At 41.4% G+C, this 18,871-nt stretch overlaps 1 protein-coding gene across 1 annotated transcript in view; it reads right to left on the bottom strand.

Moving 5' to 3' along the window:
• Positions 1-3,692: 3,692 nt before the first annotated feature.
• ASS1 (argininosuccinate synthase 1) overlaps positions 3,693-18,871 on the bottom strand; it is a 159,985-nt gene continuing 144,806 nt past the window's right edge. Inside the window, exons 14-15 of the mRNA XM_033961694.1 lie at positions 7,900-7,965; positions 3,693-4,087 (exon numbers count right to left, since the gene is read on the bottom strand). Of these exons, the coding sequence (XP_033817585.1) occupies positions 4,045-4,087; positions 7,900-7,965 (109 nt within the window). The 3' untranslated portion in view covers positions 3,693-4,044. The remainder of the gene's footprint in view (positions 4,088-7,899; positions 7,966-18,871) is intronic.

The raw sequence follows: 18,871 nt of genomic DNA, 5'->3' as shown, positions 1-18,871 counted from the left end.
GCTTCTTGGCTGTTTAATTTAACTTTTGTCTATATATTTCTATCTTTAGTTTGTGATTACTTATTTTATATTGGATGAGGGTATATCTCTGTTGGTCAAATAAGCTTGAATATTGATTGGCCCAAAGAAAAATTTTTGTTTTACAAGTTTAGTGGCAGGAAATTTCAGGCAGGGGATTGGTTAGCATTTCCTGGGGAAAGGGAGAGAGTGGATTACGGCAACTGTGCTGGATTGCAGGCAGTTTCAGTGAACAGTGGTAAGTCAACTCAGTTCTCTTCATTAGGAGCATTTCTCTCCTGCCCTAGCTGAAGCATGCAGGAGCTGGGGGTTCCTGTAACCAGAGTTTTGGCTCTATTTTAGTAGTATAATTTGTTGAAGCTTGGCAATCACCCAAGGATTGTAGAAGTGTAATTGGATGTGGAGGGGCTCTGACTAGGTCTCGGTTAGGGTTATATCTGGGGAAAACCCAGGCGTCCTTCTCCAGAAGCTGCCTCTCTGCAGCAACTTCCTGTTCCCATAGAGGTGGGACCTGCTGAAAGGCAGCTTCCAGGGCAGGCCGACAGCAGCAGGCTCATGTCAGTCAGCTGCCGGCGGCCCAAAGAAAACAGAATTGTTGCACTGAGGAGGTAAGAGGGGGAGAGTTACTGGATTCCTTGTAAGCCAGCCCTGCCAAAACAGGGGCAGGGTGAGGGCATAACTGGTGCTATGAGTCCTATGTCCTCTTTTTTCAGGTCAAAAATATGGTAACCCTAGTCTTGGTGAATGGCCAGATGGTCATTTGCAAACTCTTCTGCTTGTGGGTCAGGTGACCCAGCTGCTTTGGCATGGTCAATTCCAGCCCAAGAGGCCCTAGCTAGGGGTATGGGGGGGTGGCTTACAATTGGACAGCATGAATTATTTCTTTTTTGGTGCAATGCATACGGCTAGGAAGCTATCCAGCTTGGACATGGTGAATAACCACCCAGAGCCACTGGTTTTTATGTAATTACCAGTTTATTAAAGCAACCTTATGTGCTCAGGTGAGATTTTACTTTTGAATTATTACAATAAATGAAGATACAGCCATGTTAACTTTTCCAAATTTGCTATCTGGTGTGAAAGGAAATGTTTTGAGAGTGCATTGGGGAAGGGGATGTTGGGCCTAGGAGTCTCAAGTCTTTGTTGCTCATCATGTGCCATGCTTCCATGCTCAGTAACCAAAACATGTACATAGGAATTTCAACTTCTGCTTTTCCTCCTTAAATTTGTTGTTCCGTATATCTGCTATAGGTGAAATTGTAACCTTGTTGCTAAACATCTACTGTGTATGTAAACTTGTAACCCATTCTGGGCTCTTCTGGGAGGATGGGCTAGAAATTTGACTAAATAAATTAAATAAATAAATTGCCTATTGCTTATATCTGGCTTATTCTTGCTGTAAACCAACATGGGTGAAATTCTTCAAAAAGGCAGTAAATAAATTGTATGACATACGTAAATAATAAATAGTTAACAGGTTTGTTATGATGTTATGAAAAGTAATAAAGCAAGCTCTTGCATTATCTAAACCAGGGGGTAGGCAACCACAGTCCTCATGGGTCACACCCCAGTTGAACAGTGAATATGCATGAGCTTGATTTGCATGCACTGCTTCCATTGTATGCAAATAGATCTCATGCATATTCATTGTGAAAATGTTGAAAACCCGACTTGGGACTTCAGCGTGGAACCATCATTGCCCACCCCTGATCTAAACTAAACCAGCCTTCCTAATGGTTCAGCTGACACTGGTCTGCGTCATATTTTCATTTCCTGCTACTACAGGGGTGTCAAAGTCCCTCCTTGAGGGCCGCAATCCAGTCGGGTTTTCAGGATTTCCCCAATGAATATGCATGAGAGCTATTAGCATATTCATTGGGGAAATCCTGAAAACCCAACTGGATTGCAGCCCTCGAGAAGGGACTTTGACACCCCTGTGCTAAAGTGAAGTGGTACAGTGTTTGTTTACATGAATTTATAACTCACTGATTCAGACAAATATTCTCAGCAGGGTACTACAGAGGCCTGGAGGAAGCTAAATTCCCGTTACTGAACTAACACAATTGATAGATCTTACAGTTTCTGAGACCACCCTGATCCTTTCTGCAGATGTAGATGCAACGGTGAAAAAAAGAAGCCAGTCTACCTTGCGTAGAGAAAGAGTGCCTATGCACCCCTGAAGAATCCTGGGTGTTCAGTATGGCTCACATTCCTGCCAGATCTTTTTTTAAATAGGACTCACGTAATTAGCAGACACACTATTCAGAAAGGTGGTCCTTGCATGATCCTAATAATTAGCCCTGCTTTCAGATAACCTCTCTATGTTCACACGGTTTTGTTCTCTTTCACTTGGAAGGAATAGATCTGTTTTAGAATCTAGACCGGGGGTCTCCAAGTCCATCCTCGAGGGCCGCAATCCAGTCGGGTTTTCAGGATTTCCCCAAAGAATATGCATGAGATCTATGTGCATGCACTGCTTTCAATGCATATTCATTGGGGAAATCCTGAAAACCCGACTGGATTGCGGCCCTCGAGGAGGGACTTTGAGATCCCTGATCTAGACCAATAAAACCTAATTCAATGTGACAATTTATTGGTAGCATCCATAGCAGAGATGGATCTTTTTAATTAGGCACTTTCCTATGATAGTAGCAGCAGGAGACGGATGGCTGAAAATGATTGTAGCAATGATGACATTTTAAAGTTCCATGGTCCAACAGATCCCATTAACTATGAGTACAGTTAAACTACTGGTTTCAACGTATGCTGTCAGACATTTATTAAGAATCGCACCTGTTGCTGTCTGATCTAAAGGACATTTGGCTAGTTAGAAATAGAGGAAGACTATTTATGGACACAGTTCCCTCCTTGTGGAACTCTTTACCACTTCATATATACCAAGAAGCAAATTGTCTCTATTTAAGAAGTGCATCAAGAGCTAGCATGAGTTTGAGTCCTATTGAGTGCAGTATTTTCCTCCGGCAGCTGACAGTATGGATAGTTTTATATATTTTCATTTCATTGCTTTTGTGGCAACGTAAATTTACTGATGTCTTTCTTAAGAGAGTCTTAAATTTCTGGTGTACTATGAATACTCATTTATCGTTGCAAAGCACTTTGAGCAGGCTGTGTTTGACTGGCAATGCATAATATAAATGCTAGATAAAATGAAATTCTTTCTCTGCAGCCCCTCCAGTCAAAATGTTAGCCCACCTCTGCACTATAAGATAGTGTTACACTTCTCTCTCCGTATTCGCTGTGATAGCGGATTAACAAAACCGCAAATAACTTTTTCATATGTTATTTGCTGTCTTCTATTTAAAAAACCACCATGAATATGGTGAAACTGCGACTAACATAGTGGGAAACCTGGCCTGTTCCTGAAGGAGAGGCAAAACACGGTGAAGAAAGTGCTGGGAATCGGCGATTTTCTCTGTAAACACTTGGAATTAGTGATTTCTCTATGCAAGCTGATGTAATTTTTTGGGGGGAGGAGGAACCGGCATGCTAAAACCCGTGAATAATCAAAACTGTAAATGCTGAAACTGCGAATATGGAAGGAGAAGTATATTTACTGAAACAGCTCTCGGAGAAATGCTTTCTTTCTGAGGCCATGCTGTAATTGTATTTTTGTAACCAAGTATCCTTATTCCCTCTCATACATACGCCAGACATGAGGAGTTGTAGAACCTCTTTTAATATTACTTCTTAGAGCTGATACAGATTGTGCTGAAAGAAGCTTTATGGGTCATTTGGATTCTTCAACTCAGTGCCATGTCTTCTGAGAGAGAGAGGGCAGCCACCCCAGCCTCAGCAGAAAGGGAAAGTGATTGGCGACAATACAGTCCAGTTTTACTATTTGGCATAATTCCTGATTTCAGGAATATTCTTTTGTTCTTTAAGGGACAGAACGACCACACAGCTTTACTCTCCCAAACTTGGGATAATTACAGTGACTTAAAAAAAGAGAATAAGAGAGGGAGAGGGAAGGCAAGAGGGAGGAGAGGCTTGCTTTTCATTCCGTTTTTATTCCTTGACCTTGCTCTGTAAGCGGTGATACTCTTTCAGTCTGTAAAAAGAAAAAAATAATTTAAATTAACATATAGAATATGTAGAGAAAGGAATTAATTTAATTGAGGTGGAAAGAAGGGGGAGGAAGCTGCTTGTTAAGAAATGAAGAACCATTTCTATTTGCCTTTTCTTTTATCATGTAATTAATTTCCATCCAGGGTTTGTAGGTATCTACTAACAAGTGAAAGAAAAAAAATTAAGAACTTATTAATGTGTCAACTTTCACAAGCCTCTATAAAATAAATTTATGCATTTATTTCAATTTATCACCTTGAGAAGCTCTCTCCAATATACAAAATATATCACAGTTGTGTGATAACACACAACCAAGATTGTAAATCATATAAAACGCCATATCATATATATTTAGGAAAAGCACAATTCTCAACTAGAAACTACTATACAGAAATCTATGAAAACCCTTCAAGTACAAAAGTCTATAAAACTTCAGGTACAGCAAGGGACAAAATTCAAGACTTAATGCAAACAAGACTATGTTCCCTGAAGATGGTAACAAGGACACTGATGTGAGGAACTGCATAGGCACATAAGACTTGTTCCTACTGGCCAAGTACACAGGTCCCCAGTCATAAATGCTTTAAACTGGTTTCACAATGAGACTGGACAACACTAAACTCATATGCCTGAAACAAGCAGAATCAATTGTAAAGGAGGAGAAACACTCAGACAGAAGAGAGAGAAAAAAGGAAGAAGGGAGAAAAAAACCTGAAAAAAGCCAAAACAACCCATCGCAGAAACAATTTTCAAATCTATTTCTGATAGGAGAGTGTGATTTGTGTGTGTGTGTGTGTGTGTAAATGACTATCCTTTAAAGCAGCTCAAAGCACACTGGTCCTAGCCACATTTAGGGGAGATATTTTCAAGGACATGTTATAGATGACATCAAAGAACAACCAGTCAAAATTCAAAGGATCATTCTGCATATTTAGCAGCTGCTGATAAACATACAAGTTCACTCTCCATTGATTTTCAGTGGCACTGCTGCTGAAATGTCCTCCGAATACCTCACCCTATCAGGATAGTTCCAGGGCAAAGGGAAGGTACTTTACCAAACTACTGTCCTTCTAGTTAAGTGATTTAATTTAGGCCTAACTTAACCTGCTTAGCTCTACGTATAGTGTCTGCTGTTTGTCTAGGCACCAGCGACAAGCAAATTCTGTGCTGCTGCTGCTGCTGCTCTTGTTCTGTGGTTCAGGACTTTTGGAGGCAAGTGATGGGCTCTCTGGAGGATATCCTACAGGTCAGGCTGACTACTATCTTCTGCATGTGTGACTGCCTCATGTATCCCAGAGGATGCATAAGTTTGCTGTGGCCTTTTTTGTTGCAGCTAAACTTGAGCTGGCACAGTATTGGAACACTCGGAGATTCCGTTGCTTGTGGCGGTGTATGCTAAATTAGATGTTATTTGCTTAATGTCAAAGCTAACAGCATAAAAAAATGGATAGTTAGTTTCTTTTCATAAAATATGGGACTTGTATGTAGATGGGCGACAGATATAGCTCTATAGTCAGGAGTGGAAAACAAGGGGAATGAGGGAGGGGGGAACACAAACAGGGAATTTGAGTAAGTACTTGTGAGTTGACCAGGGGGAGGGGTGGGAGGGGAAAAGGATGAGTGGGGTTGTTTTTTGTTATTGCTTGTTTACAAAGGAGGGTTTTGGGGTTTTTTGCTGTTAGATTTATGGCTGTTATATACATTGTTACCCCAAGTTTGTAGGGGTTTATGTTTGTATTGTATTTGATGTTACTAAATAAACATTGAAAATTTGAAAGAAAAAAAAAATAAATTAGTGCATTTGGCGGCACTTGGTGGTATTGCTATTGCGGCAGGAGAGATGAGCCATCTCTTCTGCCACGATGGTTGCAGTGGGGGGTGGGCAGGTGGGGCCGCTGAGCTCATCGTGGCAGCCGCGATTAGCCCAGCGGCCCTTTTTTCGGCACTTATACCTGTTTTGACTTGGTCTAAGTCAAAATGTATAAGTGCCGACTAGGCAACCTGCCTAAACTTTTGGTTATACCTGCTGTACACCTATGTCTAGGTCAGCCCATCTCCCGCCCTTTCCCCTCCTCTAAAAACACCTCTTTTCGCTCTATGCATTTAGAGGCACTTAATATTAACAAAACTAATGTGATGCTTTTTCCATGGAAAGATAATTCTAAACTTATTTCTTCTATTTTTATAAAAAATGTCCCCCTACAATCAGTTAACAATACAAAAATCTTAGGGGTGATTTTTGATCATAAACTGACTTCCCATGACCACATTAGTAATATTGTTAAAACTACCTTTTACAGGCTGCGTGAAATTCGTTCACTCTCACAATTTTTATGCTCAAAATCTCTTAATATTCTCATTCATTCTTTGGTGATCTCTAAACTTGATTATTGTAATGCCCTTTTTAAGGGCATTTCTCTGAATGAAATAAAATGCTTACAAATTATTCAAAATGCTTCCATTAAACTTATAACTAAAACTAGGAAATTCGACCATGTAACTCCTCTTCTTAGGAAAGCGCATTGGCTTCCTATATCTCACCGGATAACATATAAATTATGCATACTTACTTTTAAATCCCTGTTTTATAAAACTCCAGCATTCATTTATAAATTATTAATCCCTTATATTCCAAATAGAACACTGAGATCCAATGAACAAAATCTATTGACGATCCCTTCTCTTAGGGTTATTAATACAAGACGGCAATTTATTTTTTCTGTTACTGCACCTCAAATTTGGAATTCTCTCCCTATTTACTTAAGGGAAGAACGTAATCTGGAGAAATTTAAGAGTAATTTAAAAACTTTTCTTTTTAAGGATGCTTTTGATAATTAGTTAACAGTCCGCTGGTTAAAATTTTTATTTTTATTGTTTAATATTATGACTTTTGTTTTCCCTGCCTTTCGTTTTTTACCCTGATTGTCTTACTTTTCTTTAAGGAATTTGTATTTCATTCTCCTTTTTCCTTGTGTTCACTGTTTGTTAAGTATGTCTTTTAGTCCGCTCGGATGCAAAAATTGTTAAGTATTGTATTGTCCCCCAAATACTGTAATTTTTTTAAATGTTCATCGCTTAGAAATATGATTAAGCGATTAATCAAAAATTTTATTAAACTTGAAAGGCCTAAGCTGGTGTTAGATACGTCTAAAACCAGCTTTGGTAATGGGTGCTTGGACGATCAGGCTTTTTGATCGTCCAAGTACCCATTCAAGCCACTTTTTAGATTTTTTTTTTTTTTTTTAATTATGAACTCCCTAGTGTTTAAAAAATGTTCACCACCAGGTTTGAATACTGACAAAAATACAAGCAGACTGAATTTTTAAACACATATATGCTATCTTCCACAGAAAATTTACCAACACAAAAAGCAAGTTCAGAGGACTGCAGGTACCAGGGAATATATAGATCAATAAAAAAATGGAGCTTTGGATTTGTCCCTGAATAGAGAATTTAAAAATTACTTCTAAAATAAAAGAGCCTTTATACTACATCCCTTGGCACACCGATACTTTTCTAGATTCCAGCTCTGTTGACTAGCAATTCACATTCAGCCCTTTTGTGACTAACAGCCAATGAAACTGTGCTTTCCTCATGCATGGTGCCAGTGTGCGCAGATCTTTGGCATGACCTAGTATGCCAAATCTTATGTTTATATATGGTGAGACTCACCCTTCAAAAGTAAAACTTCCTTGGTATGAATCAATTCAGACATTCTAAACACAGCCCAGATGTGCTGGATAGTAATGGGAGGTGCAGGGTTTGATACTGCAATGTTTTGGTGATTTTTCTTACCTGAGTGAGTTGATTTTGATGAATCCAGATGCATCGGATGGTTCATAATCACCTTGTACGTCCATACTGAGAAAGGAAAAAAAAGCAGAAGATGGAATATGGCAAAATATCAGAACCAGAACCAAGACCAGAAAAGTGTCAGGATTGGAGGGTAGAAAGCATAGTATATGTTAGATTTCTAGAAATAGAACATCATGGCAGCAAAGGTCCATATGGTCTATCCAGCCTGCCCAGCTCTACAATCCCTTCCTCTCTCTCAGAGATCCTCTGCATTTGTCATATGCTTTCTTGAATTCAGATACAGCCCTCATTTACGGAGACCATTCTATGCATCTACCACTCTTTCTGTAATGAAGTATTTCCTTAGGTTACTCCTGAAGTCTGTCACCTTCATCCTATGCCCCCTCATTCCATTTCAATTGAGTCTTACCTCTTGTGCTTTAATGCCACAGAGGTATTTAAATTTCTCTGTCATATCTCCCCTCTTCAAAATTGTATACATTAAGATCTTTAAGTCTGTCCCCATACATTTTATAAGCATTTTTATAAGTTCACTCCGCACTGACTCCAACCTCTTTATATCTTTTTGAAGGTGTGGTCTCCAGAATTTTTCACAGTGCTCCAAATGAAATCTCAAAAGAGACTTCTACAGAATAGTGATGCCTGATTCAGGGAAAAAAGGTTCAATTCGATTTTCCTGCCCAATTGGATGTTTTTTTCAAACGTCCTGGCAGGTTTATTTTGTAGCCCCTTCACCCTTTGCCCTCTCCTACCCATGCTGGCACTGTGGTGTAAACAAAATAAACATACAAAAAAGACTTTTCCTCTCTCTGTTAGGTCTTGGCTCACATTCACTGTTCAACACCAGTTTTGGCAGGATACACATTTCAAATCTGACATATTGTAATCACAAAACAAAAAATAAAATTATTTTTTCTACCTTTTGTTGTCTGGTCATTATTCAAATCATGTTGGTCTCAGGCTCTAGTTTCTGTTTGTCTTTTGTTAACTCTTCTGTTAACTCGCTTGCTAGGGTCTCCTACCCATTTGACATTTTCTTTTTTCTCCATGCTTACCATCCATCTTCCATCTCTGTCCTCCCCTTCCATTTCCCTTCCCTCTCTCGGAGGTCTGGCACCTCTCCTTTTTATGTCGCCATCCCTGCAGTCCAGCATTTCTCTAATGACCACTCCCCCATCCAGTATTTCTATTCCCCCCTCCCTCCACACCATCCCTTGGGTTCAACTTCTCTCCCTTTCTTTTCCCTCCCTGCATTCCATTGTCCACCATCTCTCTCCCTCTCCTCTGTTTTAAGACCCATTATTTCTTCCCTTCCCCCCTCAGTATGGCATATGACCCTGTCTTTGGACCTCCTCCTCTGTATTTCTAATAGCTACACCAGGGGGTCCCCCGAAGGCCGGCATGTTTCCTTCTCTTCACCACAAAGAAACCAAAATGGAATTGTCCAGATCAGAATGATGTGCACTAAAAAAAAGTGCCCTCCAACTCATCTGATAATGTGAAGATCTTTATTCCTCCAATGTGACAATGGTACAACCAATGACTCAATGCTTCAATGACTCGACATGTACATGTTTCGGCCCACAGGCCTGCCTCAGGAGTCTATAAATATATATATATCCATATAAAAATAGTGTAAATAACTTCATATGAATTAAGATAAACACGTTAAGACAAGAAATATATAAAAATACATATAGGTACATATATAACATAAATACATCAATAAGTCATTTAAAGACGTGCACTGTAATGTCATTAACAAAATCAATATACCAATGTAATATAATAAGACATATTTAATAAAATTAGCACATATTAAGTTTAATAAAAATAACACATATTGTGGCTGGGTGGCAGTATTCTTCAAATTTTAGCATTCGTGATTCTTAAGGTATGGTTTTAACACTTTTATGGCAACTGAGTGTTTTATATATAATTAAGTTTCCTTAATTATATATGGTGCCTTTGAATTTATGTATTTAAGAGTTATTTGGCAGCTAGTGATTTGTACATTTATGAATTCTGCAGAGTTTTCCCCTACTTTTTTGTCTCTTTATCTTTTTGTCTCTATATTTATTTTTATGCAAGTTTTACTTAATATGTACTGATTTTATTAAATATGTCTTATTATATTACATTGGTATATTGATTTTGTTAATGACATTACAGTATGTCTTTAAATGACTTATTGATGTATTTAAGTTATATATGTACCTTTACGCATTTTTATATATTTCTTGTCTTAACGTGTTTATCTTAACTCATATGAAGTTATTTACACTTTTTATATGGATATATATGAATTTATAGACTCCTGAGGCAGGCCTGTGGGCCGAAACATGTACATGTCGAGTCATTGAAGCATTGAGTCATTGGTTGTACCATTGTCACATTGGAGGAATAAAGATCTTCACATTATCAGATGAGTTGGAGGACACTTTTTTAGTGCACATCATTCTGATCTGGACAATTCCATTTTGGTTTCTTTGTATTTGAGTTTGTGGTTTTGTTTTCCCCTGGTTTGTTCCTTCATTCTCTTCACCGTCATCCAGCTTCACCCTGGCTTCCCAGTCTCACTATCAAAACTAATTACGGCCTGCAGAGGATCGCCGGTGATGTAGCAATTCTAGCAAGCTGCTGTTGCCCTCTGCTGCACGTTCTCTCTACTGTGGTCCGGCCCCTCCTCTGATGTCACATCCTGTTTTGGTCTGGGATGGACTACAGCAGAGGGAACGTGCAGCAGAGGCCGACGACAGCCTGCTAGAATCACTACATCACCAGGCCATAATGAGTTTTGAAAGTAAGACCGGGAGACCAGGGGGAAGCTGGATGATGGTGGGGAGAAGGGGAAAACGTGCCGGCCTTCAGAGAGCCCTCTAAAGTCACGGAGCCGAGACTAGACACAGTACTGGCACCTATTAGTGCTGCCCAATTCAGGGAAAAAAAATTTGATTTGATTCGATTCAGCCTATTGAATTGGTTTTTCGATTCGATTCGATTTTCCTGCCCAATTGGGTGTTTTTTTTCAAACACCATGGTGGGTTTATTTTACAGCCTCTTCATTCCCTTTTGCCTTCTCCTAACCACATTGGCGCTGTGGTGTAAACAAAAAAGACTTTTCCTCTCTCTGTTAAATCCTAGCTCACGTTTGCGGTCTAACACCAGCTCTGGCAGGATACACATTTCAAATCTGACGTATTGTAATCATAAAACAGAAAATAAAATTAGTTTTTCTACCTTTTGTTGTCTGGCCATTATTCAAATTTTGTTGGTCTCAGGCTCTGGTTGTCTTCTGATAACTTGTTTGCCAGGGTCTCCTTCTTTCTTCTTTCTCCCTGCTAACCATCCATCTTCCATCTCTGTCCTCCCCTTCCGTTTCTCTTCCTTCCCCAGGAGGTCTGGCATCTTTCCTTTTTTTCGTCTCCCTCCACAGATCCACCTTTTCTTAATTACCCTTACATCCAGCATCTCTCTTTCGTTCCCCACCACCCCAGAGTCCACCATCTTTCCCTTTCTTTTCCCAACTACCCTCCTATCCAGTATCTCTATCCCTCCCTCCACACCATCCCTTGCATCCAACTTCTCTCCCTTTCTGTTCCTTCCCTCCCTAAATCCCATTGTCCATCATCTCTCTCCCTCTCCTCTATTTTCAGACCCATTTCTTCCTCCCCAAAGTCCGGCATATGCACATCTTTTTGAACCCCCCCTTCCCTCCCTCTGTGTACTTCTATACCAGGGCCCCCCTCCCCTTAAGGTCTGTCCCCCCCCAAAGGCCTGCATCCCACCCCTAAAGGCCTATGCCACCATCCCTGAAGGCCTGTTTCCCCCTTGAAGGCTTTTCCCCACCCTAAAGGTCTGCATCCCACCAGGGCCCCCCTTCCCTGAAGGTCTGTCCCCCCTAAAGGCCTGTCCCCCCCCTTGAAGCCGACAGCAGCACTTCCCAACTGACCCTCCCCCTCGCCCTCTATAGCAGGTGTGGCAGCTGCCACTCCTGCTTTAGGGGGTGAGGGGGGAGGGTCAGGCGAATCGGGAAGCCGTTTTTTTTTGTTTTGAATCGATTCAAATCGTGAATCGGGCAGCACTAGCGCCTATGCAGCACTTCCGGACCGAACCCATCCCCCGTGAGCTCTGACATCAGGCCTCCTTAAGCAGGAGCAGCAGCGGCAGTGGATGGCCAGCAAGAGGCAGCGTTTAGGACATTCTTTTCACTGCCAGAGCGCTGCTGCTCCTGTTTTAGGAGACTCAAAGGTATGCGGGGAGGCGGGTTGCTCAGTGAATCGGAAAGCCTGATTTTTTTTTAATGAAAACAAATCGATTCACCGACATGAATCGGGCAGTACTACTACAGAAGCACTATCGCCTCCTTTTTCCTGCTGGTTATTCCTCTCTTTGAGCTCCTAAACATCCTTCTGGTTTTGCTGTCACTTTTTCTATCCAGTTGACTGCCTTAAGATTGACAGTACTTTCATGTACAATACTTTTGCTAAATATTAGACCATTCCCCAGGTGTTTTTTTTGTTGTTGTTGTTAGATCCCTCTTTATATTTTCACAGCTTCCGAGAAGTCATCTATCTTGTTAAAGATTTTGGAATCATCCACCAAGAGGCAATCCTTACCTGACAGCCCTTCCACAAAATCACTTACAAAAAATTTATAAAAGAACCAGTCCAAAATGGATCCTTATGGCACACCACTGGCAACATCCCTTTTCTCAAAATAAACTCCATTTCCCACTACTCTTTGACATCTCTCACCCAACCAGTTTCTAAGCCAGTCATTTCCTTTAGAGTCCATACCAGGATGCTCAGTTTATTTAGAAATTGCACAGGCTTGTCAGCTAAAGATCAAAGGGTGAGTGTCAGAGGGCATGTGAAACATGCCCGTGACAACCCTCACACATAACATATATGAAGCACCACACTCTCAACTCCATGACCTGAATCAGGCACTCAAGACTCCGTGCCAGCGAATTATAGGCAAGAAACTCCATTGCTACCTGGAGCAATTCCACAATTTCCAGAACATTCCATGACATTTCTGATTTGTGCTGCACTTTGGTTCAGGTCTAGAAAGACCCCCACAATCCCCCTTCCTTGCATCACAGATTGGCTATAGAGCTCTGATTAGAGAAGCAAGATCTCACTGAGCCAGGTGTGACCCACTGTATCTGTGTAGGAGCACATCCTTCCACTACCTTCTCCCTACTTCCCCTCCCCCTCTCTATAGTCTATACCTCATGCACTGACAATTCTGTGTCCCTGAGCTATTCAACATTACAAAGCATGTTCAGCAGCAGCGTGACATCTTAACTGCACAAAGCACACTGCTTCCCAAAGACCCTCAAGAAAAGAGGCTGGTTTGTCCTCTCTGCCTTTCAACCCTCCTTTGTCAGTACAAATAATTAAAATGGTAAGTGGAGGGGGGGAGGTGTATAAAGTCAGAAAAAAGCTCAAGGTCTTTCATTCTATCTTTGTCTTTTGCTTCTGGTTAAGGTTTTCATGCTTTCTTTAGAGGACACGACCCACACTTGGTGTAAATTTCACTCTTCTGTAGTGAAGGCTGTAGAGTTCCCCTCCATCCCATCCCTGAAAGAACCTACACCCCTCCCTCTGCAGGCCTGGGATTGTAACTATCCCTACCTATCCAATCCAAGGGACCTGGAATAAGGACTATCCCCAACCATTCCTCCAAAGGGATCTGGGATATCATTACAGATCCTTCCAAGGAACCTGGGACTGGGACCTTTCTCCCACACCTCCTTCCAAGGGGCCAGGGGGAGGGACTATCCCTATAGATTTTTCCAGGAGGTCAGGGACATGGACTTTTCCTCCACTTCTTCTTCTGAGGGAACATAGATTAGGACTGTCCTCCACCCCTCCTTCCAAGGGGCCAGAGATTGGGTCTGTCCCCACACTACTTTCCAACGGACCTAGGATTGGGTCTATTCTCACAGATCTTTCCAAGAGACGTGGGATTGGGACTGACCTCATCCCTCTTTCCAAGGGATTGGGGTTGGGATTATTCCCACTGGCTGCTCTTTGTGACCCTGGGCAAGTCACTTAAACCCCCATTGCCCCAGGTACATTAGATAGATTGTAAGCCCACCGGAACAGATAGGAAAAATGTTTGAGTAGCTGAATAAATTAATGTAAACCATTCCAAGCTCCCCTAGGAGGACAGTATACAAAATTGAATAACTAAATAAATAAGTGGATCGCTGTGAACATATAAAATAAAATATATTTAAACATATAAATATAAAATAACATATAAAATAAAGTATATTACATTACATTAGGGATTTCTATTTCGCCATTACCTTAACAAAATTCAAATAACACAATTTAACACAACACAATACTTTTCCCTCTCTTGGAAACCTTCTCTGATCTAACGTTGTAACCCTTCTTCCATAACTCTTTTTGTAATCCGCTTTGAACCGAAAGGTAATGGCGGAATAGAAATCTGTAATGTAATGTAATGTAACACAATGACATCACTGAAATCAGCCATGATCATCACTGGGAGATAACAGAAAAGCAATGGGAACATCCTACACTTCCCCCTCTGTATTCGCGAATTCCGTATCCATGGATTCGCTTATTCGCGGTTTTAAACAAAAAAATTCCTTTCATTTTTCGGGCTATTTTAAGCCCTGTAAGCCCCCACTTAAGCCTTACCTGGTGGTGTAGCAGGTTTTCGGGGCAGGAGCGATCTCCCCACGCTCCTGCCTCGTGCAGATTGCTCACAGGAAATGGCTCGAGAGACTACAGGAGCTCAAGGCAGCCATTTTCTGTGAGCGATCTGCAAGGGCAGGAGCGTGGGAATATCGCTCCTGCCCCGAAAACCCGCTAAACCACCAGGTAAGGCTTAAAGGGGGGGGGGGTGCTCACAGGGCTAAAAATAGCTGGGGGAAGCGGGGGATAAGGGTAGAACCAGCCTGAATATTATTCGCGGTTTTTCCATATTTGTGGGCCAGCTCTGCCCCTAACCCCCGCAAATACAGAGGGGGAAGTGTATATGGATTTGAGGAGTAGCCTAATGGTTAGAGCAAGCAGGGAAGCCCAGTTTAAATCTCACTGCAGCTTCCTGTGAATTTGGACAATGTCACTTAACCCACCATTGCCTCAGATACAAACTCAGTACACTCTCCAAGGACAGGAAAATGCCTAGCATATCTGAATGTAACTCACCATGAGCTACTTCTGGAAAAGGTGTGAGCCAAATCTAAATAAATACGAGTAGGAAAATCCAGATATCAGGTGATGTCTAGGCTATTATAATAGGAAATATGGTGGGCAGAAAGGATGGACTTTATGAACCTTATCTGTCGTCATAGTCTAGGGAACACACAATGAAGTTACAGGGAAATACTTTTAAAACCAATACGAGGAAAAATGTTTTCACTCGTTGCCAGAGGTTGTGGTAAGATCGGATAATGTAGATGGGTTTAAGAAAGGTTTGGACAATTTCCTGGAGGAAAAGTCCATAGTCTGTTATTGAGAAAGACATGGAGGAAGCCACTGCTTGCCCTGGATCGGTAGCATGGAATGTTGCTACTCCTTGGGATGTGGCCAGGTACTAGGGACCTGAATTGGCCACTGTGAGAATGGTTTACTGGGCTTGATGGACCATTGGTCTGATCCAGTAAGGCTATTCTTATGTTCTTATGTAGGGAGGGGCCGGGGGAAGTTTGCTGCTATTTTACTTTCAGACAGGAATGTGATTGGACACAAAAGAGGAATAATCAAAAAAATAAAGCATTACCCCCAGTAGTAATGGTAAAGACAGCATACACTCTGGGTAGGCCCTGCAGTGTCAGTTAGGCCTAAGCTGACAACAGGTAATGGCAGACAGGACAAAGATAGCATGGGGACCAGCAGCAGCACCAGAACAAGATAAAAAGCATGTGGGGGACCAGCAGAAGCAGAATAGGGTATGAGGCGCATGAGTAATTACAGCAGCAGGATGGGGAAAGGACAGCATGGGGACCAGAAGCAGCAGGACAGAGCAAAGAGTATGGGGGCTGAAAATGGTGGGGCAAGGCAACAATATTGCAGGGATCAGCAGCAGAAGGATAGAGCAAAGAGAGTATAAGGACCAGCAGCGATAGGACATAGTGTCTAAAAATGTGCATGACCTTTAGAACCTTCAGATCGTGAGCTCAGAAAAGGAATCCCAGTTCACAACTGTGTAGTCTCAAAGCCAGGCTTGTGTTTAGTCTTTGTCTCTGTCACTATTCCCTTTCTTATCTTTGTTTTTATCTAGTCCCATTTTGCCTATGTACACCATTAAATACCAAACTATCCCTCCCATTTTACAAAAGTGTAGCGTGGTTTTTAGCACCGGCCACGGCGGTAACAGTTCCGACGCTCATAGAATTCCTATGAGTGTAGGAGCTGTTACCGCTACGGCTGGCGCTAAAAAACGTGCTATGCTTTTGTAAAAAGGGGGGGGGGGGGGAGAAGGTTATTTATTAAAAAAAAAAAAAATGAAATCAAATTAAATTGAACTAGAGCTGAACCACACACCAGGCTCTATGGTTTCTGTTTCTTCAGATAAATTATTGCAACCCTTAAAGTGAGAAAAGAGTTTTCAGAATGATTTTACCTCCCCCGATGGGCAAATGAAAAAAAACACAACATTTAAAATAAAAAGAAAAGAAGAAGAAAAAAAAAAAAAGCTTCCTTGCCTTTCTTTTTGCTCATTGGAGTAGTTGTGAGCTGCTCTATAATTACCTTACTTTCTACCCACTGTGCGAAGGCATTTCCACCCTCGGCTGCCTCTTGCAGCTCCAGCTCTCTGGTTCTCATGATGCTGTCACTCACAGCCTTTCAGCCCAGCCATGTAGAAAGGAAAGAGAAAGGGGAAGTGGTGCGAGCCGCGGGGAGAAGCAAGTGCTCCGCGCTCTCTTTGCCTCTGCTATTTTTTCCTTTTTTCCTTTATTTGTGGCTTCTCCCTGACTGCAAACGTTAGGTATAATGAAGGAGTGGATGGATTATTAAAAGGTGGTTGATTTGGAGGCAGGCAGAGACGCTTAGACAGAAGAGCTGATACTCACCCTGCCTGGTCTAAGGGGGAACTGCGTATATGTTTACTGCATGATGACTTATTTGAAAATGAACACATGAGCTTAAAATGAAAATTCAGTTTTTTTGGTTTTAAACTCCAGCAACAGGATGCCGAGCTGCAGTTTACATGTCTGCAAACAATAATCATTATCCTGCACTAGCAGCTACTCTCCAAAACATAGCCTACATCTTTCCAAATCTCAATGATTGTTTTCTAAATGGATACATAGCAAACCCTGTCACCTGCTCCTGTCCATGCCTGGATCACTGAGGATCCTATTCACTCTCCAACTTTCCAAGTTTATTTAAAATTTTCTATCCCGCCCTAGGAGAACCTTCAGTTCAGTTTACAACCCTTAATAATTAATAAGTAATCCCTTAATAATTTTCCCTTTATTTTGATATTGTATGTATAAGTCACTTAGTTTAAGTAATTCAAACTTTGTATAGGAAACTTTGTATAGGAATGTTTGTATTTGTCATTTTAATTTGTTTGGATTTATGTCTGTGTGATTTGTTACCCATATTTAGCTATTTTAGCAATTTTACATCGCCTAGAACTTGGAATAGGCGATTAATCAAATTATATAATAAACTTGGAAAACAGTCCAGTCATCATCTCATTCTGCTCTATCCAGGGCTTAATTTATAGACAAAAAGGAAGTGGAATTTATTTTATTTATTTATTGGGATTTATTAACCGCCTTTGTGAAGAGATTCACCCAGTGATGTACAGCAGGTATAATTCAACATAAAACTTACAATTTTGTTAACAGTATAACTAGCAAAAAGATCAAACAAATTGTATTTTTCGCTCCATTTGGAGTGCAGGGCGGGACCAAGCAGCCACACAAAAAGCGCACGCCTGCCTCGTGCACCGTTGACTCTGCTGGAAGAGAGCAGGGGAACCAAGGCAGAAGCGCGGAAAGTGCGCTGGACCACCGGGATAACAAAAAAAAAAAAAGTACCGGGATGGGGGTGCCTGCCTTTGCCTTTGGGCTGGCTGGCTGGCTTGGGACTGGCTGGCTTGGCACTGCCTGAGAGCTGGCTGGCTGGCTTGGGACTGGCTGGCCTGGGGTTGGCTGGGGGCTGGCTGGCTTGGGGGTGGGTTGGCTGGCTGCCTTGGGGCTGGTTGGGGGCTGGGAGCTGGCTGGCTGGTTGCCACTAGACGTGCCTACCATTAGACATGCCCACCACTAGACGTGCCCTGTACCCTGTCCCAGTCTACTACTAGACCACCAGAGGGGGGACAGGGTACACCATTTGGTTCAGAATTTTTTTGCTTGGTTTTTCCTTCTCTACAGGTGGATGCGTCTTATGGTCAGGTGCATCTTATGCAGCGAAAAATATGGTAAATAGAATGAATGAGGTAAAGTCAAAATCAGTAAACTGAAACTTAGGGGTCCTTTTACTAAGGCGCACTAGTGCATCTTAGCGCACACTAAATGCTAACACGTGGCAATGCGTCCATAGGATATAATGGATATGTTAGCACACGTTAACATTTAGCACAGGCTAAAATGTACTAGCACATCTTAGTAAAAGGACCTCTTAATAATAGGACTACCATGAAACAGTTTCAAAAATATACTTATTAACAGTACTGAAATTCAAATAAGAGAGATATAAAAAGGTAGACATAATACTTATGAAGCATCTAATAAGCACATATCAGAACATTCAAATAACAAAGATACGATGCTAATGCTTTTCTATAATACAGTTTATCCTATAGTTGAGGGGTCAAATGCAGATATTAGATGGGGACAAGATGGGTGGTACAGAGTGCATTGGGATAACAGATGGAAGGCTAAACTCAAGGCAAGTTGTTTACACAGTTAAACAAGGTATAGTGTAATGTAATGTAATGTAATTTA

Source organism: Geotrypetes seraphini, chromosome 10, assembly GCF_902459505.1.
Source record: "Geotrypetes seraphini chromosome 10, aGeoSer1.1, whole genome shotgun sequence".
Taxonomy (NCBI): domain Eukaryota; kingdom Metazoa; phylum Chordata; class Amphibia; order Gymnophiona; family Dermophiidae; genus Geotrypetes; species Geotrypetes seraphini.
This window is presented reverse-complemented; position numbering and strand designations above follow the sequence as displayed.